Genomic DNA, 27,777 nt, shown 5'->3' on the forward strand with positions numbered 1-27,777 from the left:
GATCACATCTGCACACAATACGCATGCATGTGACCTTGCGACCTTGTGCATGTGACCTTGAGACTTAAGGCTTGGAGGACGCATGCATGCATATGTGCTTGCATGCAATGCGTATGCACGTAGGGAATTGGTCAGTCCTCGCACGCTTGCAATTAATTGCAATCTTCGCAATAAATTATTGCAATAATCATAGCTTCGCAATAAATTATTGCAATTGAAAAGAGCTTATCAGTAAATTAATTTATTGCAATTATTGCAATTAATTTTTGACAACCGCTTCTTAGGAGTCCCAAAAATGTCATAAACATAAAATACTACTTTCAAAAGTGATATCAGAATAAAAAACTCCTTCAATATCAGCTCTGATACTGCCATTGTCAGCATTTTAAAAGCTGTGTTTCCATGCTTTACTTTGTAAAGTAAGGGTGGAAGTATTTCTTCAGCTATGAGGATGAAAATTAGCAACAGTATGTAAAATTTGATCTAACCACAACATTGTTAGAAACATGAACACCTGATATCTGCTGCAATTGGTAATCTCAGTCATAAAAATCTCACTGAAGCTTCACATAACAATGGATAAATATTGGGTGGTAGCAGCTGCAGTCATGGCTAGCTCAGTAGAAAAGTTTATTACTTCTGCTTATTCAAACAGAGAGAAACAGAGAGGTACATAGGGTTGGTCTGACATCTTTTAAAGATATCTTGTGCAGCTCTCCAGCTTGCCAGCTCTGGCCAGACCTCCAAACCCACAACAGCATGGAAAATGAATGTTAACTAATAATCTTTTCTACTCTAGGCACAAGGCCTGAAATTTTGGGGGAGGGGGCCAGTTGATTAGATTGACTCCAGTACGCAACTGGTACTTAATTTATCAACCCAGAAAGGATGTAAGACAAAGTCAACCTTGGCAAAATTTGAACTCAGAAAGTAAAGACATGAAATACCACTAAGAATTTCACCCAGCGTGCTAACATTTCTCTCAGCTCACCACCTTAAATGTTAAATAATAATAATAATATGATGATGGTAGTGGTGTTAATTGTGCTATTGATAATAATGACAATGATGGTTTAGCTAGCTTAATTCCCAAACATAGATATCAGTAAAAGGACTAACTGAATGAGTGAGGAATGGTGGTGATGATGATGATGATGAAGAGGAGGAAAAGAATGACAACAATGATCTCGTCAATGATGATGAAATGGAAGACATTACAGTAATAATTGTTTGAACAAAAGAAGCTTTCTGTCACAAGTCAAGAAATTACTTCAACTGCAACTGTAGAATTTAACTTACTATCAAAAGTTGCGCCACACCATAAGCAATAAAAGTAGGTGTTTCTTAGATAGTCAATCACCATTTCTAGTTTTTCTTCAGGCTGAAATTTTAGAAAATAAAAATATAAAATAAGAATTAATCAAAAATATATTGTTAAAGTCATTGCCACCATCTCCTACTGATTCCCCCAGTATACACTGCTGCCTACTGTCAACCTGTCACTATCTTAATATAAACCATTGCTATAGTGTCAGTTGTTGCATCTCCTTCTCACTTCCATGTAACCCACTTCACTTGACAACATATAGTTGGGTCTGTCTTCAGGCTTCATCAGGAAATCAAAGTATAATTGTTCATTTCTATTTCAAAGTATTTTCCATAATAGTTTCTAATATAAAGCACATGTTTTCAAATATATTAAGATGAACTGTATGGTTATAGAAAGGTGTCTATACCTTTTCACTGGGGAATTAGAGACATTAAGGAAATAAATGATTCCAAACAAAACTGAAACTAAATAACATTCCTCTGATTGCGAATAAAAATCTATTATTCTATAACATCTATCTTCTGCTGCACAAACATATCAAAAAACAAATAATTTGGAAATTAAACAATAAAATATTATAGACTATTGTAAGTAATACTAACGTTATTTTGATTCTGGATCAAATTTCTGATTTCATTAGTATGTGATCAATTGAGATTTTTTCCGCTCTAGTACAAATAACTCAGTTCTGTACGTTTTCATATTTACATGGAAAGATGGACCACATGAAAGAGGAAGACCCAGAAAGACATGGAAGGAAAGTACTGAAAAACAACCTCAGGACATTGAACTGTTCAGATGAGATGACAAAGGACCAAGATACCTAGCACCTTGCTGTACTCAAGAAGACACATACTCCACAGCAGAAGTGTTGCACCCACTGGTGAGGTGGATTGGCCAGCAAGTGCCCTGTGCTGGTGTTACATAAATAGCATTTGTGCCAGTACTGTGTGAGAGTGCCACCCAACACACCCTGCAAAGTGGTTGATGTTAAAAAGGGCATCCAGCCATAGAAACCTGCCAAACCAGACTGGAGCCTGGTGCAGCTCTCTGGCTTGCCAGCTCTGGTTAAACTGTCCAACCCATGCCAGCATGGAAAACAGACATTAAATTATGATATTGAAGCAACTTGTTTTATTGACAAAATATCGTTTTTCATATATTTCAATTTTTCAACCAAATGTTAAGTAACGGTGGGAGCTATTTTAAATGTTGCTCAAGGGAAAGAATTTCCAGACCCTAAGAAGTGGAACCAATTTATTTCAGCAAGCTGCTTTATAGCTTGTATATTTACACATAAGATTAGCCTAGTGTTTATGTGTTGCTGAGTCACTATCAGAACTGGAGGAGAAGTTCCAGGTGTGGAAGGAGGGTTTAGAATCAAGGGGCCTTAGAGTCAACCTAGCTAAAACCGAAGTACTAATAAGTAGAAAGGTAGACAATCCACAAATATCTTCAGGAAGATGGCCCTGCTCGATCTGTAGAAAAGGTGTAGGTAGAAACTCTATAAGATGTACCCAGTGTAAGCTATGGACACATAAGAGGTGCAGCAATGTCAAAGGTAGGCTAACTGGGAAGATAGTTTTTGTATGTGGCAGATGCTCGGGAGCATTAACCTCCGAAAATCTGCAGAAAACAACTTCCGTCACTTTCCAGGGGAAAAACTAGAAGTAGTTGATAGCTTCCGTTATCTAGGTGACCAAGTCAGTAGTGGGGGTGGGTGCGCTGAAAGTGTAACTGCTAGAATAAGAATAGCCTGGGCAAAGTTTAGGGAGCTCTTACCTCTGCTGGTGACTAAAGGCCTCTCGCTCAGAGTAAAAGGCAGACTGTATGATGCGTGTGTACGAACAGCCATGCTACATGGCAGCGAAACATGGGCCGTGACTGCTGAGGACATGCGTAAGCTCGTGAGAAATGAAGCCAGTATGCTCCGATGGATGTGTAATGTCAGTGTACATACTCGACAGAGCGTTAGCACCTTGAGAGAAATGTTGTACCTAAGAAGTATCAGTTGCAGTGTGCAAGAGAGACGATTGCGCTGGTATGGTCATGTGGCGAGAATGGATGAAGATGGGTGTGTGAGAAAGTGCCAATCCCTAGCAGTTGAGGGAACCCGTGGAAGAGGTAGACCCAGGAAAACCTGGGACGAGGTGGTGAAGCACGACCTTCGAACTTTAGGCCTCACTGAGGAAATGACCAGCGACCGAGACCTTTGGAAATATTCTGTACGTGAGAAGACCAGGCAGGACAAGTGAGCCCAGCCCACTTATGAATGCCTTTCCTCCCTTGGACACAAAGACCAGTTGAGGCAAGCGAAGTCGATATAGAACCTCATCCGACGACAGACACCCATGCCAACCCCCCATGCTTGCGAAGACATGTTGGGGCAATCGAAATCGAAACTGAATTGAACCAGCCAGGATCCCTGGCCTGGTGGTACGTAAAAAGCACTATCCAACTCGTGGCCGTGGCACGTAAAATACTCCAATGCGACCGTACGACAGGTACCCATGCCAACCCCCCTTTGCTTGTGAAGACATGTTGGGGCAAGCGAAATCGAAATCGAATTGAACCAGCCAGGATCCCTGGTCTGGTGGTACGTAAAAAGCACTATCCGACTCGCGGCCGTGGCACGTAAAATACTCCAATGCGACCGTACGACAGGCACCCATGCCAACCCCCCTTTGCTTGTGAAGACATGTTGGGGCAAGCGAAATCGAAATCGAATTGAACCAGCCAGGATCCCTGATCTGGTGGTACGTAAAAAGCACTATCCGACTCGTGGCCGATGCCAGCACCGCCTCGACTGGCTTCCGTGCCGGTGGCACATAAAATACACCAATCTGACCGTGGCCGTTGCCAGCCCCGCCTGGCACCTGTGCAGGTGGCACGTAAAAAGCACCCACTACACTCACGGAGTGGTTGGCGTTAGGAAGGGCATCCAGCTGTAGAAACATTGCCAGATTAGACTGGAGCCTGGTGCAGCCTTCTGGCTTCCCAGAACCCTAGTCGAACCGTCCAACCCATGCTAGCATGGAGAACGGACGTTAAACGATGATGATGATGATGATGATCCATCATTCAGTAAACATATTTATATCGTCATAAACACAATATTCTGTTTTTCAGATCAATTTCACTTCTATTCTATTTTTTTAACCAAATTTTTTGACAGGCAACAAAAGGAAGATGAGGACACTGATCTTCCTCTCAGAAATAAACATGTCCCATGCTAAGTTTATTCTAGCTCTAATCCTAATTCTAAACAACAGCAACTCAAAGGCTCCTGAGGGTGATTGAACTTAAGGGTAAGCTCAGCATTGGATTAGCCATTAAGCAAAATAAGCATGTGCTTAGAGCATCAAGGGAAGTGGGCACCACAGAAATGGTAAATGGTTTATGGTATAAAAGAAGTCACTTTAAACTTGCTAAAATAATATTTGGGATGCCTTTATCTCTACTAAGTATAAAAGCAGACATGTTATATAAGATTCATTTTAAGGATTTGATCAAAGACTCTGCAATTAGAAAAAGTAAGAGAAAACTTTTCAAGTATAAAGTGGAAGTATACACAATGAAACATTACTTTCCATCTTACTGTTAGTTTTGTTCCATTTTGAGAAATAGAAATTTATTTTATTGCTTGTTATTGTTTATACTTTGAAATATATAAATAAGGGGGCACCAAAATCTTATAAGTGCTTAGGGCCTCTATGGGTCTTAATCCAGCCCTGGGTAGACTTGATGCAACAAAAGAAGAAATGTGGAGAATCAGCTGTTCTGACACTTTTTTATGTAATGGGGAATCTCATTAGCATGTCCAACTTTTTCTCAAAGCAGAATTGAAGTGCAATATTTGCACTTCACTTTGATAGCCTCTTTGCTAAATTAATTCATTTTATAAACTAGACTAAGAGAATACAATAATGTATACATAAAAGTGTGATTGATCAAAGAACAATGGTTACCAGATTGGGTGTAACTACCATAACCCCAACCATAATAGACATTGGGTTTACTTAAGAAGGATGTTATAAGTAAAGACATTCTTGAAGAGAAATTAAGTTTACTGTTATTCCTTGGAAGTTTCTCATGTTACCTTTTATAATGTACTAGCAGGTGTGCATCTCTTTTTGTCTCAAAACATTAACAAAAAATTCACACTAGGGATGTTTTATAGAATCAAATGAGAGTGGACAAAATGTTTGGCAATTATATATTTTATATTTTTTAAGTTCAGAGACATAGAATTCTACTCTCATGAATTTCAATTTATAAGTTGGAATCTATGTTGAATTTGATTGTCAGTATGACTATATCATTCAATTGGTTATAAGATGGGGTAAATGAAGGTTTAATCAAATCCTAACCAAAGCTGAATAAACCACAAAAACTCAATAACTGAGACATAACTTACAGAATAAATGTCTAAAATTGGTTTCTCTTCAACCTCATCTTCACTTTCATCAGCTAATTTTTGCTCTAATCGATAAAGTGGCCAATAGAACCAATCTTTTGGTTCAGTTATTTTCTGAAAAATAGAATATGAATATTAATATATTTCACACACACACAAAACTGCATCAATATGTGCTACTGTGACTAGATGTGTATCTGAATGTAGAAAAAAAAACACTCCACTTCTGAAGAACAGATTGACAAATTGATCTTTGACTAGAGCAAAACAGAAAACTAGACTACAATGAACCAATGTGGCAGGGATTGTATAGAAAGTCATAACCGTATGTATTTAATCTTACTACAGCTAGACAAGATATTGTTTGACAGCTTGAAATGCCAATTGAATTGACTAGTTTCATTGCCCTTACAGCTCATCAGAATATGCCTATCTCACCTTTCCAATGATTTGGAAAGGTGAGAAATAGAAAGCTGCTTATTGAATTATAAACAATATTGTGCCAATCACAATTCATTTACATGGTGGTATGAGATTGATGGCCTGTTGATACCATGGTCGAATAACATTGAGGTCAATATTTTCAATCCCATTTTATTTTGAATTTCTATTTCTATTTCTGTTAGTGTATTCTCTTTTATTTGCACTCACTATATTTACACCACACAAATTTTTGTTCTTTTAATTTATATATTTATATGTTATGCTTTTATATACAGAGATTTGTATTGATCTCTATTAATATGTAATAATGTATATGTATTTTTTTTAATATTTTAAAAATTTTACATCTACTTTTACATTTACTTGAATTCAAACTGTTGCCGACTTCCTACAAAAAATGAATCCAAATTAAGCAATCTAAATTTAATTTCATCCCGTACCTACCTATCTATCTGCAATTGATCTGATCTTTTAGTTAGCCCTGTTTTATCTCTATTATTATTGTTATGACTTGTGTAATTCAGCCTCACGCCTCGTGTTTTTATATATACATATAATTCTATAGTTCATCTTAATTATATATCGTTGTCTCATGTCTTGTGTTAAATATATATTTAATCTTATAGCTTGCCCCTAATTTTATCGATCAGCCTCATGCCTCGTAGATATAGAATAAATGTATTTATAATTTATAGCTCTTTATCACTCACGCTTCTCCCATAGATTAGGCAAAATACCTCTCTCTCAAATTTAGGTATTTATACCTACTAATAACTATTTCTCTCCTAAGAAAGGAATGGCTGCCGGTTTTCATGGTGCACCCGCCCTCCCACCCCCTCCACCGGTACAGGAAGTCCTAAATTTTCTCATCCTTGTCTCCCTTGTACACTTCAAAGTCTTACGCCACCCTCACCCCCTACCATAAAAGGTAGTGGTCATTCATTGCAAGATACACTTCAAGTCTTACGCCACCCCCACCTCCTTCCATAAAAGGTAGTGGTCATTCATTGTAAGATATGTTTAGTGTTGTGTACGCGGTTTGAACTTGAGTTCTATTGTTTGTCTATGAATCCTGCCAAACGCGAGTTTTCTTTTCAGGTCCATGACTCTACTAGGGCCAATACCACCCCCACCCACACCCTCAGGGTTGGCACCCTCAACGTTGGCACACTGAAAGGCAGATCTGGCGAGATCGTTGAATTGCTGGAACGGAGGTGTGTTGATATATGCTGCATTCAAGAAGTGAGGTGGAGAGGAGGTTCTGCTAGGTTCCTCACAGGCAAAGGACAGAGGTACAAGATTTTCTGGGCTGGGAATACTGACGGGGTCGGGGTGTGGGCATGCTTATCGCCGAAAAATGGGTAGATAAGGTAATCGAGGTAGTCAGAGTATGTGACAGAATAATTAAGATTAGATTAGTGCTCCATCATAGTTTAGCAACTATTATATAGGCCTATGCCCCTCAGCCAGGGCTACCTGATAGACTGAAAGACTGTTTCTATGACACCCTACTGCAGACCACATCATTGACGAACGACAGGGACCTTCTCTTTGTGGCTGGTGACTTCAATGGGCATGTTGGACGATGTGCTGGGGGTTTCCATGGCGTGCATGGAGGCTACGGTTATGGTTCCCGCAATGAGGAGGGAACCAGGCTGCTGGAGTTCTGCGATGCGAATAGTCTTATGGTTTGCAACACTGACTTCAGGAAACCGACAAGCCACCTGGTCACCTACCGATCGGGCCGGAATACTAGTCAAATCAACTACATCCTTGCCAGAAAAAGGGAAAGATGGCTGCTTATAAATGCCAAAACCTTCCCAGGCGAAGAATGTACCCCACAACATAGACTGGTAGTTAGTGACTTTAGGATCAGGACTAAGAGGACGACTAGAAGATGACCAACATGGAGAAGAAGGGTCTGGAAGCTTAAAGACCCTGCAAATGGACAGAGATTTAGAGAGATGTTACTTGAAGCCTTTGACGAAATAGAAGGGGGTATAGCTACACATGGGGTAGAAGACAACTGGACGCTTCTAAGGGACAACCTGCTGAAAGCCACTGACCAGATCTGTGGCTGGTGCAAAGTCCCCTCAAGACCCAAAATAACGTGGTGGTGGAACAATATTGTTGACAGGGCTATTAGACAAAAGAGACAGGCTTGGAAGGACTGGAAGAATGGTGGTAGCAGGGAAGTGTATCAGACTGCCAGAAGGGAAGCTAGGAGGCAGGTGTATTTAGCCAGAGGGGAAGCAGATAAGAAAAAATTTGCCAATGTCCTGCGCCGGGGTATTTCGTGTTGCAAGACAGTGTGTGAGAGAGAATCGTGACGTAGTAGGAGAGAAATGTGTTCGCGAGGATGACGGTTCACTTGCGCTAAATGAGGATGCAAAGAGAGAGGTTTGGAGACGCCACTATGAAAGGTTGCTGAATGAGGAAAATGAATGGGATAAAGAGAGTCTGCCAAATGTCAACCCATCAGAGGGACCAGCAATCTGAGTTGACAGATCTTTAGTAGTTAAGGCAATTACAGGCATGAAAACAGGGAAAGCCCCAGGCCCATCAGGTATTACTGCAGAGATGCTCAAAATATCTGGTAGTGTCGGCTATAGCCTACTCACCCGTATAGTTAACCAGGTGATACACGAAGGAGTCATACCCAATGACTGGTGTAGCAGCATAATAGTCAGCTGCTACAAAGGTAAAGGTGACGCCCTAGATACAAATAACTACAGAGGTATCAAGCTGCTGGATCAGGTAATGAAGGTTACGGAGAGGGTTATAGCCCAACTAATTAGAGAGAGAATTAGCTTAGATGAGATGCAGTTTGGGTTCGTGCCAGGGAGAAGTACTACTGATGCTATATTCCTGGTAAGACAGCTGCAGGAGAAATACCTAGCCAAAGATAAGCCCCTGTACCTGGCTTTTGTAGACATGGAGAAAGCCTTCGACAGGGTTCCCCGATCCCTTATCTGGTGGTCAATGAGGAAACTAGGGATAGATGAATGGTTAGTTAGAGCTGTGTGAGCCATGTACAGAGACGCTGCTAGTAAGGTGAGGGTTGGCAACGAGTACAGTGAAGAATTCCGGGTAGAGGTTGGGGTCCACCAAGATTCAGTCCTCAGTCCCCTCCTATTTATCATAGTCCTCCAGGCAATAACGGAGGAATTCAAGACAGGATGCCCCTGGGAGCTCCTCTATGCTGATGACCTTGCTCTAATTGCTGAGTCACTATCAGAACTGGAGGAGAAGTTTCAGGTGTGGAAGCAAGGTCAAGAATCGAAGGGCCTCAGAATCAATCTAGCCAAAACCAAAGTCCTAATAAGTAGGAAAGTAGACAAGTCACAAACGCCTTCAGGTAGATGGCCCTGCTCGATCTGTAAAAAAGGTGTAGGTAGAAACTCTATAAGGTGCACCAAGTGCAAGCTATGGACACATAAGAGGTGTAGCAATGTCAAAGGAAGGCTAACTAGGAAAATAGTTTTTGTCTGTGGCAGATGCTCAGGAGCAATAAACACTGAAAATGTGCAGAGACCAACGTCTACCATGTTCCAGGGAGAAAAACTAGAAGTAGTTGATAGCTTCCGCTACCTAGGAGACCAAGTCAGTAGCGGGGGTGGGTGTGCTGAAAGTGTAACTGCTAGAGTAAGAATAGCCTGGGCAAAGTTTAGAGAGCTCTTACCCCTGCTGGTGACAAAAGGCCTCTCACTCAGAGTAAAAGGCAGACTGTATGATGCATGTGTACATACAGCCATGCTACATGGTAGTGAAACATGGGCTGTGACAGCTGAGGATATGCGTAAGCTCGCAAGAAATGAAGCCAGTATGCTCCGATGGATGTCAGTGTTCATAATCGACAGAATGTAAGTACCTTGAGACAAAAGTTGAACCTAAGAAGCATCAGTTGTGGTGTGCAAGAGAGACGTCTGCGCTGGTATGGGCATGTGACGAGAATGGGTGAAGATAGTTGTGTGCAAAAGTGCCACACTCTAGCAGTTGAGGGAACCTGTAGAAGAGTTAGACCCAGGAAAACCTGGGACGAGGTAGTGAAGCACGACCTTCGAACTTTAGGTCTCACCAAGGAAATGACTAGAGACCGAGACCTATGGAAGTATGCTGTGCGTGAGAAGACCCGGCAAGACCAGTGAGAACAGTCAAAACCAAATCAACATCAGTGGAAATTGCAGCTGTGGTTAAGCGAACCATCCGATCGTTTGTCCGTTGCCAGCTTCGCCTGGCCCCCGTGCCGGTAGCACGTAAAAGCACCATCTGTTCATGTCCGTTACCAGCCTCGCCTGGCCCCCGTGCCAGTAGCACGTAAAAGCACCATCCGTTCGTGTCCGTTGCCAGCCTCGCCTGGCCCCTGTGCCGGTAGCACTTAAAAGCACCATCCGTTCGTGGCCGTTTGCCAGCTCTGTCTGGCACCTGTGCAGGTGGCACGTAAAAAGCACCCACTACACTCACGGAGTGGTTGGCGTTAGGAAGGGCGTTAGAGTGGTTGGCGTTAGAAACACTGCCAATCTGACTGGGCCTGATGAAGCCTTCCGGCTTCACAGACCCCAGTTAAACCGTCCAACCCATGCTAGCATGGAAAACGGACGCTAAATGATGATGATGATGATGCATTTTCCGTTTGGGAATTTGCTGATTGACCTAAACTTTGTTTCTCAGTTTACCTCGAGCACTTCCCAGTTGCAGCCCATATATCTTGAAAGAAAGGTTTAATAGTGGGTGGGTGTGTGTGTGTGTGTATGTGTGCGCGTGTGTGTATATAATATATATATTATATATATATATATATATATATATATATATATACATATAATATATATATATATATAATATATCATCATCATCATCATCATCGTTTAGCGTCCGCATTCCATGCTAGCATGGGTTGGACGGTTCAACTGGGGTCTGTGAAGCCAGAAGGCTGCACAGGTGCCAGACAGAGCTGGCAAACGGCCACGAACGGATGGTGCTTTTTATGTGCCACCGGCACGGGGGCCAGGCGAGGCTGGCAACGGACACGAATGGATGGTGCCAGTCGGGGCGGTGCTGGCAACAGTCACGAATGGATGGTTCTCTTACATGCCACCGGCACTGTTAACACATCTGCAATTTCCATTGATCGATTTCGATTCTGATCCTCACTTGCCTCAACAGGTCTTCACAAGTAGAGTTTTGTGTCCCAAGAAGGGAAGGTATGCATACGTAGGCTGGCTCCATCCCATGTAGAAGGCCACAGGTTATGGTCTCACTTGTCCTGCCGGGTCTTCTCGCGCACAGCACACTTCCAGAGGTCTCGGTCTCTAGTCATTTCCTCAGTGAGACCTAAAGTTCGAAGGTCGTGCTTCACCACCTCGTCCCAGGTTTTCCTGGGTCTGCCTCTTCCACAGGTTCCCTCAACCGCTAGGGTGTGGCACTTTTTCACACAACTATCTTCATCCATTCTCACCACATGCCCATACCAGCGCAAACGTCTATCTTGCACACCACAACTGATGCTTCTTAGGTCCAGCTTTTCTCTCAAGGTACTTACACTCTGCCAAGTATGAGTACTGACATTACACATCCATCGGAGCATACTGGCTTCATTTCTTGCGAGCTTACGCATATCCTCAGCAGTCACGGCCATGTTTCACTCCCATGTAGCATGGCTGTTCGTACACACGCATCATACAGTCTGCCTTTTATATATATATATATATATATATATATATATTATATTTATATATACATATAATATATATATATAATATTTTTTTTTTATTTTATCTAGTTTCAGCTCATGAGCTGTGGCCATGCTGGGGCATCGCCATTTATATATATATATATATATATTATATATATATATATATATATATATATATATAAAATATCTATATATATATATCATCATCATCATCGTTTAACGTCCACTTTCCATGCTAGCATGGGTTGGACAATTTTGACTGAGGGCTGGTGAACCAGATGGCTGCACCAGGCTCCAGTCTTGATTTGGCAGAGTTTCTACAGCTGGATGCCCTTCCTAATGCCAACCACTCCAAGAGTGTAGTGGGTGCTTTTTACGTGCCACCGGCATGGGAGCCAGTCAGACGGTACTGGCAACTACCTCACTCGAATCCTTTTATACATGCCACCAGCACAGGTGCCAGAAGGCGACTTTGGTAACAATCACGCTCAAATGGTGCCCTTTATGTGCCCACTGGCACAGAAGCCAGTTAGCTGCTCTGTGAATAATCACGCTCATATGGTGCTCTTTGCACCCTGCTAGCACGGACGCCAGTCATCGAATTTGATTTTGCTTTTGATTGGTTGATTGATTTCACTTGCCTCAACTGGTCTTCACAAGCAGAGTTTTAGTGTCCAAAGGAGGAAAAGGTACGCATAAGTGGGCTGGTTACGTCCCTGGCATAGGCCATGAGATTATGGTTTCATTTGGCTTGCCTGGTCTTCTCACGCATGGCATATTTCCAAAGGTCTCGGTAACTAGTCATTGCCTTGGTGAGGCCTAAAGTTCGAAGGTCGTGCTTCACCACTTCAGCGCAGGTCTTCCTGGGTCTACCTCTTCCACAGGTTCTCGCAACTGCTAGGGTGTGGCACTTTTACACACAGCTATCCTCGTCCATTCTTGCCACATGACCATACCAGCACAGTCATCTCTCTTGCACACCACATCTGATGCTTCTTAGGTCCAACATTTCTCTCAAGGTACCTACACTCTGTCGAGTAAGCACACTGACATTACACATCCATCGGATCATACTGGCTTCATTCCTTGCAAGCTTATGCATGTCCTCAGCAAACACAGCCTATGTTTCACTGCCATGTAACATGGTTGTTCATACACAAGTGTCATACAGTCTACCTTTTATTCTGAGTGAGAGGCCCTTTGTCGCCAGCAGAGGTAAGAGCTCTCTCAAATTTGCCCAAGCTATTCTTATTCTAGTAGCTACACTTTCAGTGCACCCACCTACGCTAGACTTGGTGCTCTAGGTAATGGAAGCTATCAACCACTTCTAGTTTTTCTCCCTTGAATGTGGCGGAAGTTGTTCTCTGCGCATTTTCAGTGTTTAATGCTCCCGAGCATCTGCCATCTTCTCCGTTAGCCTCCCTTTGATATTACTGCACCTCTTATGTGTCCATAGCTTACACTGGGTGCATATTATAGAGTTTCTACCTACATCTCTACTACAGATTGAGCGGGGCCATCTACCTGAAGGGATTTGTGGTTTGCCTGCCTTGCTACATAATAGGACTTTGGTTTCAGCTATGTCGAATGTATGTATGTATGTATGTGTGTGTGTGTGTGTGTGTGTGGTGTGTGTGTGTGTGTGTGTGTGTGTGTGTATGTGTGTATGTATGTATGTATGTATGTATGTATGTATGTATGTATGTATGTATGTATGTATGTATGTATGTATTTTTTGGCATGATCTAACAAACTAATACTTATTTATAACTTATTTCATATGTTGGAAATCTAGCACTGCTTGAAGTCCAACATCAAGTGCAAATATGTGCCGCCTTTCTAGCATAAATCTATTTCTATTAATTATTCTAATAATTTTCTCTACATTGCTCATTTTCTAATCTTAGTTACAATTTTTGATTTTATCATGAGCCAGTGTAACTAAAGTGCTCTTACAATTCATTTATTATTTACTTAGATTAATACTTATTCTTATTTTAATTCAATCATCAAACATGAAAAAGAATTGAAAAATTATTTAACAAAAGTATTAAATAAAATGAAAAATTTTTAATGAAGTACAATTATAAATTATTGTCACTATTTATTAGTTTAATTGCATTGCCTGGGGGTGAAAATGGATTACAATGGAAAATGCGGGCACATGGAGGTTATTATTCTTAAGTTATTACACCAGGAAAAGTACAGGACAAGCATATTTTTGCTTAAAATATTGCAGCTGTAGTTAAAATTTTAAAATATATTTAGATTTAAAAACTAAAAATAATAGCTTTTATTAGCCACTCTTTGATTAAAAATTAATTCAAATAATAAATTTAAGGCTAACTGTTAACAAAAAATAAAAGATTTTTCAATAGCCCCATTAAAAATATTTTTTCAATTACAAGTTCTTAAATACTCCCATATCCGTATGGAGTGGGTGTATTAAGGGATTTACTTCCCCTGATATTTCATACCACATAGGCTATATAGCCCCTCACCAAGAAGAATTTTTTATATGGTATACTACCCCACCAAGCAAAAAATTTAATTAGGAAGAGTATGCCCTCACCCGCCTCTGGAAAATATCACTGTATCCTCCTCTAAGCCTCAATCCTACCATAAAGTTATCAACTGAACTTTCCTTTTTTGAAATTTCCAGAAGACTAGCCTTATGGTGTCTTTATCAATGAATTATAGTGTGCCAATTTTTATCAAAAAGATGAGCAAAAAAGGAATTTTAGTAGTTCTTAAACTTGTAATTGAAAAAAAGTTTTTAATGGGTGTACTGAGAAATTTGTTACTTTTTGCTAATAGCCTTAAATTTATTTGAGTTGAATTTTTAATTATAGAATAGCTAATAAAAGCTATTATTTTTAGTTTTTAAATCTAAATATATTTTAAAATTTTAACAATAGCGGCAATATTTTAAGTATAAATATGCTTGTCCTGTACTCTTCCAGGTGTAATAACTTATCCTGTACTTTAATAACTTAACCCTAACTTTAATAGCTTAAGAATAGCAACCTCCATGCGTCTGCATTTTTCATTGTATAGTGTGGGCATGAATGAATGTGTATACAGAGTATACTTTGCACTTGTATGTAAAGAAGTAGATTTGGTAATTTAGGAAGTATAGTTTCAGTACTCTTAATATTTATTCTATTTATGAGAGTTCATTCATTCAATCAGTTCTTGTCAATCAAAACAAAAATAAAGATAGATAAATAGATAGGTTCATCACACTCCAGGGGAAGAAACTAGAAGAAGTTGATCATTTCCGCAACCAAGGTGACCAAGTTAGTAGTGGAGGTGGATGCTCAGAGAGTGTCACCATTAGAATACAAATAGCTTGGGCAAAGTTTACAAAGCTTCTACCCCTACTGGTGACAAAGGGTCTCTCTCACTCAGAGTGAAAGGTAGATTGTATGATGCATATGTGTGAACTGCCATGCTTCATGGTAGTGAAACATGCATAGGCTTGAAAGAAATGAAGCTAGGATGATTTGCTGGATGTGTAATGTCAGTGTGCTCACACAACAGAGTGTAAGAGCCCTGAGAGAAATGCTGGACATAAGAAGCATCAGATGTGGTGTGCAAGAGAGATGTTTGCGCTCGTATGGTCATGTACTATGGATGGATAAGGAGAGATGTGTGAAGAAGTGCCACTCCCAAACAGTTCAAGGAATCCAGGGTAGATGTAGACCCAGGAAGACATGGGATGAGGTGGTCAAGCATGACCTTCGGACGTTGGGCCTCACAGAGGCAATGACGAAAAACCGAGATCTTTGGAGATATGCTGTGACTGCGAAGACCCGACAAATAATGTGAGTTCATGGCTGTTTCCTGCACCAGCTTCACATAGCAGCCCCAGCCCATCTAAAGTACCTTGCTGCTCTTACCTTGGATCGTAGGGCAACCTGCTGTGCTTGAGGAGACCTATTGAGTCAAGTACATCAACATCAAAATAAAAATCAAATGGAAATTGTACTTGTGATACCTGTGCTGGTGGCATGTAAAAAGCACCATCCGAACGTGGCCGATGCCAGCGCCACCTTGACTGGCTTCTGTGCCAGTGGCACGTAAAAAGCACCAACTGATCATGTCCGCTGCCAGCCTCCCCTGGCACCTGTGCCGGTGACACATAAAAAGCACCCACTACACTCACAGAGTGGTTGGCGTTAGGAAGGGCATCCAGCTGTAGAAACACTGCCAGATCAGATTGGAGCCTGGTGCAGCCTCCTGGCTTCCCAGACCCCGGTCGAACCATCCAACCAATGCTAGCATGGATGAGAGGTAATTTGTCTAATGCATGATTTTTTTACACTATAGGAAACTTTGATGCAATAAACTATTTACATTAAGAAGAGAAAATAAACAACAACACTAATTCTACCACCATATTAGATACTACATATCAAGAAAATTAGAGTTAATACTAAGAAGAGTGGGATGTTTTTCCTTTTACTAGACAATCAATAGAGAAGTAAAATTGTCAGCTCCTCATCCAGACAACTGAGGTAAGCAAAGTTATGTCTTGTTCAGTGGTTCAATATTATGGATCTAGTATTGTCTGAACTGAAGACCTGCTCCAGTATAACAATAGCCAAGTGACTGAAATTAATACAGGAATGTGGACAGAAATTCTTTGTCATCCAGGCAAACATCCAGCTGATCATACCTGCTACAGTTCTTGCCAATCTTCACACATTCTCTACATCCAGTGCCCACATCTCACTGCCATACAGCATCATATTTCATACACAAGTACCATGCAATCTACTCTTCTCTTGAAGAAAGAAGCCCTTGTCAGCAGAGGTGATGGCTCCCTTAACTTCTTGAAATTTGTTCCTACCCTGGCTATTATGCTTTCAGAACATCCTCCTACACTGTTGGTAAGGGTGTCTAGATAACTTTAATATCCTGGTATTGGATAAATGATTTAACAAAGCAGGGAAAAAGAAAATATTTATATGACGCACTATGATTACTGTTACACGAGATTAAACACTCTCTGCCAACAGCTCACTGTGAACTGCACACCCTCAATTGCTCACAGTTCTTTATTTTATAGCAATGAGTCAGTCCACTTTTAGTCATTTGGGTGGATAGTCAGAATCCTTCCACGCCATCTCTTTTTAGAATTAGTCTCTCCAAATTTTTCCCCTTTTCAGAATTAAACTCTGCTCAGAGTTTTAATATTTCTTACACTTAGTTTCCATTCTTTTCCATTCTCTGTTGCCAGAACGTATAGTTTCAAATTGTTTGGGCATTGGTACCTTAAATGTGTCATACAATACTTCCATGGGGATTTCATTTCTCATGACTTTTTTCCATGAATCTTTTTCAAAATTGGTTAATATGTCTTTTATATTTGACATTTTCCCTTTTATCAGGAATAACATTCTTCCAATTTGTTTAATGATTACACTGTCCTCCCAGCTTTCTTTACCGTATCTATAGGTTTTAAAAAAACTTTGTCACCTAACTTGAAGAATTTTTAAGTATTGTTGTTGTTCGCCTTTTTCTTATTTTCACTCGGTATCAACTTATCAAAATTGGATCTGATCTTTCTAGCAAACATCAGTTCTACAGGTGACATTCTAGATGGGGTATTCGGATTAGGTGTTATTTGGTATACTCTTAGAAATTATCAGCGATGGCTGAAGCTAGATAAGCTAAGAATTTCTTTTCACTTCTTGACCACCCGTACTACATTCGCCACTAACACTAAAAAATGTATTATCTATTTACTAATCTGCTTGTTGTTTCTTTTCGTGAGCTAAGCTGTTGATATTGTCTCCCAAAAATATAATCTTTTCATTTTTAGTCCTATCTCGTAATAATTCGTCCCTATGTGCTGATAATTTCTTCTTTCTTTCCTTCTTTCTTCCTTTCTCCATATTACTTTGTCCTTTCTTCGCTCTCTACGATAATTTGTCCGTTGTCTATGACATTGTTTCTTCAAACCCCGTTTGCCTAATTCTTCTCTTTCCTTACATCTGCCGCTCTCCTGAATCAAAACTTCGCCATTCGCGGTGCACCCGCCCTTTCCCACCGCCACCACCAATACCGGATATCTCAATATATTTCTCCATCTATACCGGATATCCCTTCTCCCACCACCATTATGGGTGTCTACTCCTCGAACACCTCCTCCTCAATACGCTATTTCGCTATGTATTACCCCTGCTTATCTTCCCCTCCTTCCAGTCCCCTCCCCCTCTCGTGTTATCCTACGTTTAATTTTGTCTAGAACCTGCCACCACCCCTACCTGTCATCGTTTCTCCTAACACCCCTCCCCACTGGTGCTCCCCTATATTACCTGCACTCTCTCCCCCATTTCCTCCTCCACTCTCTCTTCTCCCTGCTGGGACCCCCCACCCCACCCCCAGCCCATCTCTAGAATATCCATGTTTCTGCTACACTGCTTAAACCACGTTGCTCAATGACCATAATGCTTGCTTAGAATACTACTAACACCTAGAATTTCAGTATTTCTACCACAGAGCTTACATCTACATCATCAATGACCTTAATGCTTATGCTTACAATGCTGCTAACACCAGCCTAAATGCTTGAATGTTGTCAGGTCGGAAGAGAGGTCAGAGGAAAAATGCCTAAAAAACGATCACCACCACCACAACAACCCTCTTCTTTTCAGGCGCTGAATTGCACCCCTCCTCCCCACATCTCCTTCCCAGTTTTCAGAGTTGGCACTGTCAATGTTGGTACACTGAAAGGTAGGTCTAGTGAGATTGTAGAGATGCTTGAGAAGACGGGTTGATGTATGCTGCATACAAGAGGTAAGATGGAGAGGTGCTTCAGCTAGGGTCCTCACAGGCAAGGCACATAGGTATAAAGTCTTCTGGCAAGGTAACATGGATGGGGTAGGGGGTGTAGGCATTCTCCTTGCGGAGAAATGGGTGGATAAGGTCATAGAGGTTGTCAGGGTTTGCGATAGAGTGCTTAAGCTCAGGTTAGTCCTACAGAGTGGCACAGCTACGATTATCTTCGCCTATGCCCCACATGCGGGGATACCAAATGATCAGAAGGACCACTTTTATGATACCCTTCTACAGGCTACCTCAAAGACTAGTGGCAAGGACCTCATCTTTGTGGGTGGAGACTTTAATGGGCATGTTGGGCGGGAATCGGGTATCTTCACTGGGGTACACGGTGGCCATGGTATTGGCACCAGAAATGATGAGGGAACTAGACTACTGGAATTCTGTGATGCATGTAACCTTTTAATCTGCAACACTAACTTCAGGAAGCCTGACTGCCACCTTATAACTTATCAGTCAGGAGACTCCGCTAGCCAAATAGACTTCATCCTCATCAGACAGCGGGATGCAAGGTTGCTCTTAAATACAAAGACCCTCCCGGGTGAAGAGTGTATCCCTCAGCATAGGCTAATCATTAGTGACTTTAGGCTTGAAACCAAAAGGACTCCAAGAAACGGACCAATCCAGAAAAGGAGGATTTGGAAGCTAAAGAACCCTTCACATGGTCAGAGATTTAGGGACATCCTCATCAAGAAATTTGATGAGAGGGAGGAGGAGCTACAGATGTCGGACATAGAAGGTAGCTGGAAATTCCTACGGGACAGCTTGCTGAGTGCCACAGACCAAGTCTGTGGATGGTGCAAAGTCCCTTCCAGACCTAGAGTTACGTGGTGGTGGAATAGTGCAGTAGACAAAGCCATTAGTGCAAAGAAACAGGCCTGGAGAGCCTGGAGGGATGGGGGTAGCAGGGAACCATACCAAGTAGCCAAAAGGGAGGCCGGGCGGCAGGTATACATAGCCAAAGATATAGCAGAAAAGAAGAAGTTTGCCAATGTCCAGCGACATGAGGACCAAAGAACTGAGGTATTTCGGATTGCTAGACAGTGTGTGAAGAGAAAATAGTGATGTTACAGGAGAGAAATGTGTCCGCATGGATGATGGGGCACTTGCTTTTAATGTTGGTGAAAAGAAAGAGGCTTGGAGAAGCCATTATGAAAGACTGCTGAATGTGAAGAATGAATGGGAGGAGGAGAGCCTGCCAAATGTTGACCCAGTAGAGGGACCAGCTATCCAAATAGACAGCTACCTTGTAGTTAAGGCAATTAAGAGTATGAAACCAGGTAAAGCCCCCGGCCCATTAGGTATCACGGCTGAGATGCTTAAAACAGCTGGTTATGTGGGCTATGGCCTAGTCACCCATATTGTAAACCAGATAGTTCATAATGGAGTCATACCCAATGACTGGCGTAGCAGCACCATAGTCAACTGCTACAAGGGCAAGGGTGATGCTCTAGATAGAAATAACTACAGGGGTATTAAACTGTTGGATCAGGTGATGAAGGTCACAGAGAGGGTCATAACCCATCTCATTAGGGAGAGAATTTGCTTAGATGAGATGCAGTTCGGTTTTGTGCCGGGTAGAAGCACCACTGATGCTATATTCCTGGTCTGACAACTGCAAGAGAAGTACCTAGCTAAAGATAAACCCCTCTACATAGCTTTTGTGGACTTGGAGAAAGCCTTTGACAGGGTTCCCCGATCCCTTATCTGGTGGTCGATGCGGAAACTGGAGATTGACGAATGGCTAATAAGGGCTGTACAGGCTCTGTACATGCTCTATACAGAGAGGCTGTCAGCAAGGTTAGGATTGGCAATGAATATAGTGAAGAATTCTGGGTAGAAGTAGGTGTACACCAAGGCTCAGCGCTCAGTCCCCTTTTATTCATCATAGTCCTCCAGGCAATAGCAGAGGAATTCAAAACAGGTTGCCCCTGGGAGTTCCTCTATGCTGATGACCTGGCTCTCATAGCAGAATCACTACCGGAACTAGAAAAGAAATTTTGGGTGTGGAAACAAGGGTTAGAATCAAAGGGCCTTAGAGTAAATGTAGCGAAGACCAAAATTATAGTAAGCAGAAAGGCGAACTCAGCACACACCCCATCGGGCAGGTGGCCCTGCTCGATCTGTAGGAAAGGTGTAGGTAGAAACTCCATAAGATGCACCCAGTGTAAGCTATGGACGCATAAGAGGTGCAGCAACATCAAAGGGAAATTAACTGATAAGATAGCTTTCATGTGCGACAGATGCACAGGGACAATAGACACCACAAATACTCAGAAAACAGATTCCATCACACTCCAGGGGGAGAAACTAGAAGTAGTTGATAGTTTCCGCTACCTGGGTGACCAAGTTAGTAGTGGAGGTGGATGCTCAGAGAGTGTCACCACTAGAATACGAATAGCCTGGGCAAAGTTTAGAAAGCTCCTACCCCTACTGGCGACAAAGGGTCTCTCACTCAGAGTGAAAGGTAGATTGTATGATGCATGTATGCGAACTGTCATGCTTCACGGCAGTGAAACATGAGCCGTGACTGCAGAGGACATGCGTAGACTTGAAAGAAATGAAGCTAGCATGATCCGCTGGATGTGTAATGTCAGTGTGAATGCACGACAGAGTGTAAGCACCCTGAGAGAAATGCTAGACATAAGAAGCATCAGATGCGGTGTGCAAGAGCGACGCTTGCGATGGTATGGTCATGTACTGCGGATGGATGAGGAGAGATGTGTGAAGAAGTGCCGCTCCCAAACAGTTGAAGGAATCAGGAGGAGAGGTAGACCCAGGAAGACATGGGATGAGGTAGTCAAACATGACCTCAGAGCGTTGGGCCTCACTAAGGCAATGGCGAAGGACCGAGATCTCTGGAGATGTGCTGTGACTACAAAGACCCGGGATGCTTCCGGCACCAGTTCCGCATAGCCCCTGCCCATTCAAAGTACCTTGGATCCCAGAACATCTCGCTGTGCTTGAGGAGACCTGTTGAGTCAAGTGCATGTACATGTACATGAACATCGAAACAAATATCAATGGAAATAGTAGTTATGATACCTGTGCCGGTGGCACATAAAAGTACCATCCGAACGTGGCCGTTGCCAGGTCCGCCTCGACTGGCTTCTGTGCCGGTGGTACATAAAAAGCACCATCCGAACGTGGCTGATGCCAGCGCTGCCTCGACTGGCTTCCGATCGTGGCCGATGCCAGACACCCTGGCACCTGTGCAGGTGGCACGTATAAAGCACCCACTACACTCGTGGAGTGGTTGGCGTTAGGAAGTGCATCCAATTGTAGAAACACTGCTAGATCAGACGGGAGCCTGGTGCAGCCCCTGGCTTCCCGGACCCCGGTTGAACCGTCCAACCCGTGCTAGCGTGGAAAACGGACGTTAAACGATGATGATGATGATGATGATGAAGGTCGTCCATTACTTCATTGTTCACCTTTTACAACACCCTCTTGAAAGTATCAACAAAATGCTCCATGTGTCCATTTGACTTAAGATGATACAGCAGAGTGGCCACATGTTTGATATAGAACATTTTACAAAATTTCCTGAACTCATCTGAAGTAAATTGAGTTCAATTATCAGACACAATGGTATCAGGAATACCATATCTGGTGAGCAATTCATGTAAAAAAAAACTTACTGTAACCACAGATGTCAGCTTTTTACATGTTTGCACTTCAGGCCACTTTGAAAACTGTCCACCAAAGGTAATATGAACCCTTAAGTGGACCTACATAATCAACATGCAGTCCAGACCATGGAATATCTGTTCTTGGCCATGGTTGCCATTTAGTGGTAGATGCTTTTGCAGCTAGGGCACACCTTCTGCATGCTTTCACTAGTTCTTCAATATCACAGTCCATTGTTAGCCAATATATTGGGTCATTCCATAAATAATGCAGTTTTTTTATACTTCTTTTATTTTACAAAATTAAGATAAACGAATGTCTTTTTTAATCTAAAATATACTCTCCTTCATTTTCTACAATACTATTCCATCTATCTGATAGATTTGCAAGGCCCCTCTTCCAAAATTCACTTGTCTGTGATGAAAAATACTCCTCCAGTACTGTTCTGACCTTCTCTACAGAATTCATATTTTTTCCTTCCAAATGATTTCAATGACTACGGAATAAATGATAATCAGATGGGGCAATATCCGGCAAATATGATGGGTAGGGCATCGTTTTCCATTCAAACTACTCCAGCCTTTGGAATGTCATTTTCGCTGTACGTTTTAAGACATTCATTTAGACCAGTGGAAAAATCATCACACACTCTGATTTTATTATTCTTTTTCTTAAAGTACACAGCTGGTAATACCTATTAACTATATTCCCCTTTTTGAATAACTCCAATTTTTTTCTGGTCTCTCTAACTCTAAGTGTATCTGTCCTAATGCTGCGAATGGTACTATTCTTTTGGGTTTAAATACTGGTATAGCATTTTTTTTTTACTTGAAACTTCCATGTTTTGGTGCACAGACCTAGTTTATCAGACAAAACTTTAGGAGAAATCTTTTAATTTTTTAAAAAATTTGTCAAACAATTCATTTGCACTGGTGGAAAAACCATTCCCATTTTTACAGAAAAGATTTATGGGGAGATCCCGTAATTTAAATAATTCCATCCAGTCTGTTCCAAATAAATATATTGTATTATTCAACACAAAAACTGGCTTTTAAGGTTTTTCCATGAAATGTAACATCACTTATCATTTTTTGCCCTTAAAATGTAATTTTTTCCCTGAAACACCACATGTAATTTTTGAATTTTTTTTTCCATGTATCTGCATCAATTATTGAGATATCACTGCCCATATCCAATCATAACTTTATTTTTGGGTTATTAATTTTTTACATACACAAATTTACTTTGAGATTCATTCATATTTCTTGTCACCGATAACCTGTCTACGTGATTTTTGCAATTGAACTGTTTTTCAGGCTTTGTTTTACAGTGTGATTTTTTATGACCTATCTTACCACACTTGAAGCATTTTATATTTTTAAATGAACAGTTACTTTTAAAATGTAGACCACCACACCCATAACATAGATTCAGTCTTGACATTTTTCTCTTTTTTTTATCCATTACCGGTCAACATGCATAAATATGAGAGCAGTCTTTTTCTTCAATTTTATCTGTGTCATGTCTTAGATTTATAATCTTCTGGCATTCTTCTCCTACTGCCTGTAGAGTTAATTTTTGGTCCCTTTCTAATTTTGTTAATATCTGGGAACATATATCTCCATCTTTGCTTGTAGTTAGCCTGTGAACAAAAATTAGACATTTCAATATGTCCAGGGTTAATTCATTTAAATTGAATTTTTCATACTCTCTGATAACAACCCCAGCATAGGTGACAAAATCTTCATCATTTTTTTGACCAAATTCAAACATTGCCAGCAAGTATTGAACATGGAACTTATTAATTGTTTCATTGAAACAAATTTCACCTGGCTTCTTTGGCAGAATTTAGTTACTATATTTTTCATGTTCGGTAGGGGATAACTTTCTTAAAAGTAGTTGTACTTTTTTCTCATCAGACCAATTTTTACATTCTTCTTTGAAGATTTCTTTGTATCTTCGAAAATATGCAGAGAAGGTAATCCCTTCTTCTGGATTATAACTGAATTTTCCAATTGAGTTTGCTACGCTGTCTGACAAGAATGACCTGAAGTATTTTCAAATTTCTTCAATATTAATTCTAGCAACTGTTGGTGTTGTTGTTGCCATTGTAATTGCTGTTGTTGTTGCAACTGCACCATGGAGACCAATATGTCTTCCATGTTAAAATGATTTTTTCTTTGGTTTTGTACCAAATAAAAAATTTTAAACACCCAACACAAGCTTCAAATAACTCATCACCACTTTTATATCCTTGTGTTGGATAAATAATTTAACAAAGTGGGTGAGAAAAAAAGTATTTATATGACACACTGCAATTACTGTTACACAAGGTTAAACACTCTCTGCCAATAGCTCTCAGTGAACAGTTTACCCTCAGTTGCTCACAGTTCTTTATTTTATAACAATGAGTCAGTTCACTTTTAATCACTTGGGGATGGTCAGAATCCTTCCACAACAGTAACAGAAGCCGTCAACTACTTCTATGGAATTTATTTTACTGATGCTCTGAGGACTCACTACTCTGGTAAACCTACCTACCACAGACAAAGTCTCTTTTCACTGTTAGCCTGCTTTTGATTCCACTAAATTTCTTGTGAATCCATAGATCACATAAGTTACATATTAGGTTGTTCAGAAAGTTCTGAGCATTTTTTAATATGCAAAAAGGGATATAAATAATTGACCTTTTGATAAATTTTATTCAATAAAATAATTTCCATTATTATTAATGAACTTTGCCCATCTATCAGGTAATTTAAATCTTCCATCACCATAAAATTTGACTGGTTTTGAAGAAAAAAGTTATTTAGATGCATTTTGACTCCATTCATTAAATGATTTTCTTTGTAATGAGTTCTGTAGAGACAAAAATAATGGTAATCAGATGGCACAATATCAGGAGAATATGGTAGATGTGGTAAGAGATCCCAGCCAGGTTCATGTAGCTTTGTTCAGATAGCCAAAGACACATGTGGTTGGGCACTGTCTTGTTGGAACACTACCCCTTTCCTGTTGGCAATCTCCAGCCTCAATTCTTTGATTTTTTAATTTTTTTTGGTTCAAATTAAGCAGCTGAGAACAGTACACATCAGAATTAATTGTCTGGTTTTGTGGGAAAAGCTCATAATAAATAATGCCTTTATGATCCTACCAATCACAAAGCATAGCTTTTTTGGCATGGATATTCATCTTTGGTTGCTGTTTTGGGGGATCCTTATGCAAACTTCAGGATCTTAAGAACCAGCAGGAAACTCACTTTTACAAGTGTTAGGGATGTTTTAGGGTTAATACACAACACAAAAGTAAAATAAAATAAATAATTGAGAAGCAAAATCAAAATGAAGTTATTTTATGGATAAAGTTGAATTTACTTACAGCTCTGCCATCAAGTTCATCACAAACTTTTTGACATTTTTCTAAATCCTTTTCTATTTCTTTTACACTGAACTTGTCACTCATCCGTTGCATGAAGTTTCCTTGGAGCTTTTGATGCTTCCTTTTTACCATTTCCTGAAATTTATTTATTTCTGCTAATTGTTCTTTTCTTTTAGTTGCTAATCCAAGACCTTCTCGGTCACATTTTACTTTGATGGGGACTGGTTCTGAACGTCCTTGACCTTTAAAACAAAATCCAATAATATAATCAACAAAATACACAACAGCAATATAAATTGTGTAAGATGAGAAGAAATATATAATCAATTGATTTGGATCATATTACTGATTTTAATTTATTTTCCCAACTGGAATGGAAGACAAAGCACCAAACTATAAACCAAAGTAAAAATTTATTATACATGAAAAGAAACACTAATGTAGAAAGTGACAGCATTGTAGTCAAGAATAGATTAAATATAAATAAGAAAAAAGACTAAAACCTTTTACCTTATTAAATAACTTTAATAATCCTGATATTTTCACTGAAAAAGGTTTTATTCACAGGTAAAAAGAAAGACAGAGATGTCTTAGTTTGTCAGAGTTCCTGTCTATATGGTGGGGTTGAGAAGTGTTGAGAAGTGCTGAGACAGTGTTGAGACAATGAGGTGTTGAGAGTATGAGAAGTGTTGAGACAATAAGGTTGAATTTTGCATGACACAGGAACTGGTGAAAGGGGCTAGATTAGTCAACATGCTTCATGCATTTTATATCAGCTGTTGATGGTGGGTTTGAATTGTTTAATGAGAGCTACCTCCTTAATTCACAAATACCCAACATTTCAGTCTGCATCTCTGAAAGTAAAAGTAATGTCTTGGCTGCAGCATTTATCCAGGTAATTTTTTCACTGATGAAGCATCTGTATGGAGATGTCCATGGATTTGGATATATGAGTGCTGAAGAATGCTACCAATATAGTATCTGCTGCCTTGTGAGCATGGTAGATGATATGTATGCTCATAAAAATATGTCCAGGTGGCAAAATAGACAGTCAGCCAACATGGTTACATCATATGTATAAAGAGACCATCTTTTATACAGATATTTTGGACTTGCATGGGATAGTTGTATATCTAACCTTTATCTACACATAGCCTTGTAGACAGCAGAAGTTGCTTGGTTGATGAGCTGTTTCATTTCTTTCACTTGGAAGATGTTTAGTAGCTGATAAAGGTTGTTGGGTAACCATGAATTTCCAGCATCCTTAAGAACTTCTTGGTATGGCAAACTTCTTCAATATATAGTCCATCTTGGCACTAAAAGGTACATTTATACATTAATATTTCTACATCTTTTAATCTAAAAAAGCAGCAAAGCCAATGATTTACTATTACAACAGTTGCTCTCTCTCTCTCTCTCTCTCTCTCTCTCTCTCTCTCTCTCTCTCTCCTCTCTCTCTCTCTCACTCACTCTTTCACACATTCTAGAAGACCATCAGATCAAATCTCAGAAATTTGATTTGATGATATGTCGTCAGACTTGCTGACAATGTCAAATAAGTAGAGTTATTCAATATGACACAGTAATTCATTGTTTAGGACCAGAGTTAGGGTTAGGGTAGAACAATGCACTGCAGACGAAATCACTTTATGCAAGTTATTGCTGATCCCTTGTATAGTTGTAATTACATATTTCAGAGACAGAACAATTTACAGTTAAAGGGCTTCAGTCATTTCTGATTAAGCAGACATAAGACACTGAGGTAGCAAACAATCCAATATTGGTTACAACCTATGAACCTGTGTACTCTGCATTCATCATTTGATCAGGAACCATCCTTTATATGTTATCATGCAATAGCCACTTAAGTGGAGGTGCAGGAAGGCAATCAGCATATGTTATATTCTCTGCTCCAATTATTACATGATCTGAAAATTTCATGGTTTTCTGAAGTGGGGTGAATGGACTAGAAACACTGCAGTCTGGTTAAGAAGATCACTTTGCAACCACATGGTTTTGGGTTCAGTCCCATTG

At 40.4% G+C, this 27,777-nt stretch overlaps 1 protein-coding gene across 3 annotated transcripts in view; it reads right to left on the bottom strand.

Moving 5' to 3' along the window:
• LOC115217356 (G patch domain-containing protein 11) overlaps window positions 1–27,777 on the bottom strand; it is a 55,021-nt gene that overhangs the window by 4,679 nt on the left and 22,565 nt on the right. For 2 of the 3 annotated variants that reach the window (XM_029787024.2, XM_029787025.2), the window contains exons 3-5: window positions 25,744–25,985; window positions 5,748–5,861; window positions 1,300–1,381 (exon numbers count right to left, since the gene is read on the bottom strand). In XM_029787024.2, the coding sequence (XP_029642884.1) occupies window positions 1,300–1,381; window positions 5,748–5,861; window positions 25,744–25,985 (438 nt within the window). The remainder of the gene's footprint in view (window positions 1–1,299; window positions 1,382–5,747; window positions 5,862–25,743; window positions 25,986–27,777) is intronic. The other variant, XM_029787026.2, reaches the window with a different exon arrangement.

The sequence above is a fragment of the Octopus sinensis genome, linkage group LG11 (genome assembly GCF_006345805.1).
Source record: "Octopus sinensis linkage group LG11, ASM634580v1, whole genome shotgun sequence".
Classification (NCBI taxonomy): Eukaryota; Metazoa; Mollusca; class Cephalopoda; order Octopoda; family Octopodidae; genus Octopus; species Octopus sinensis.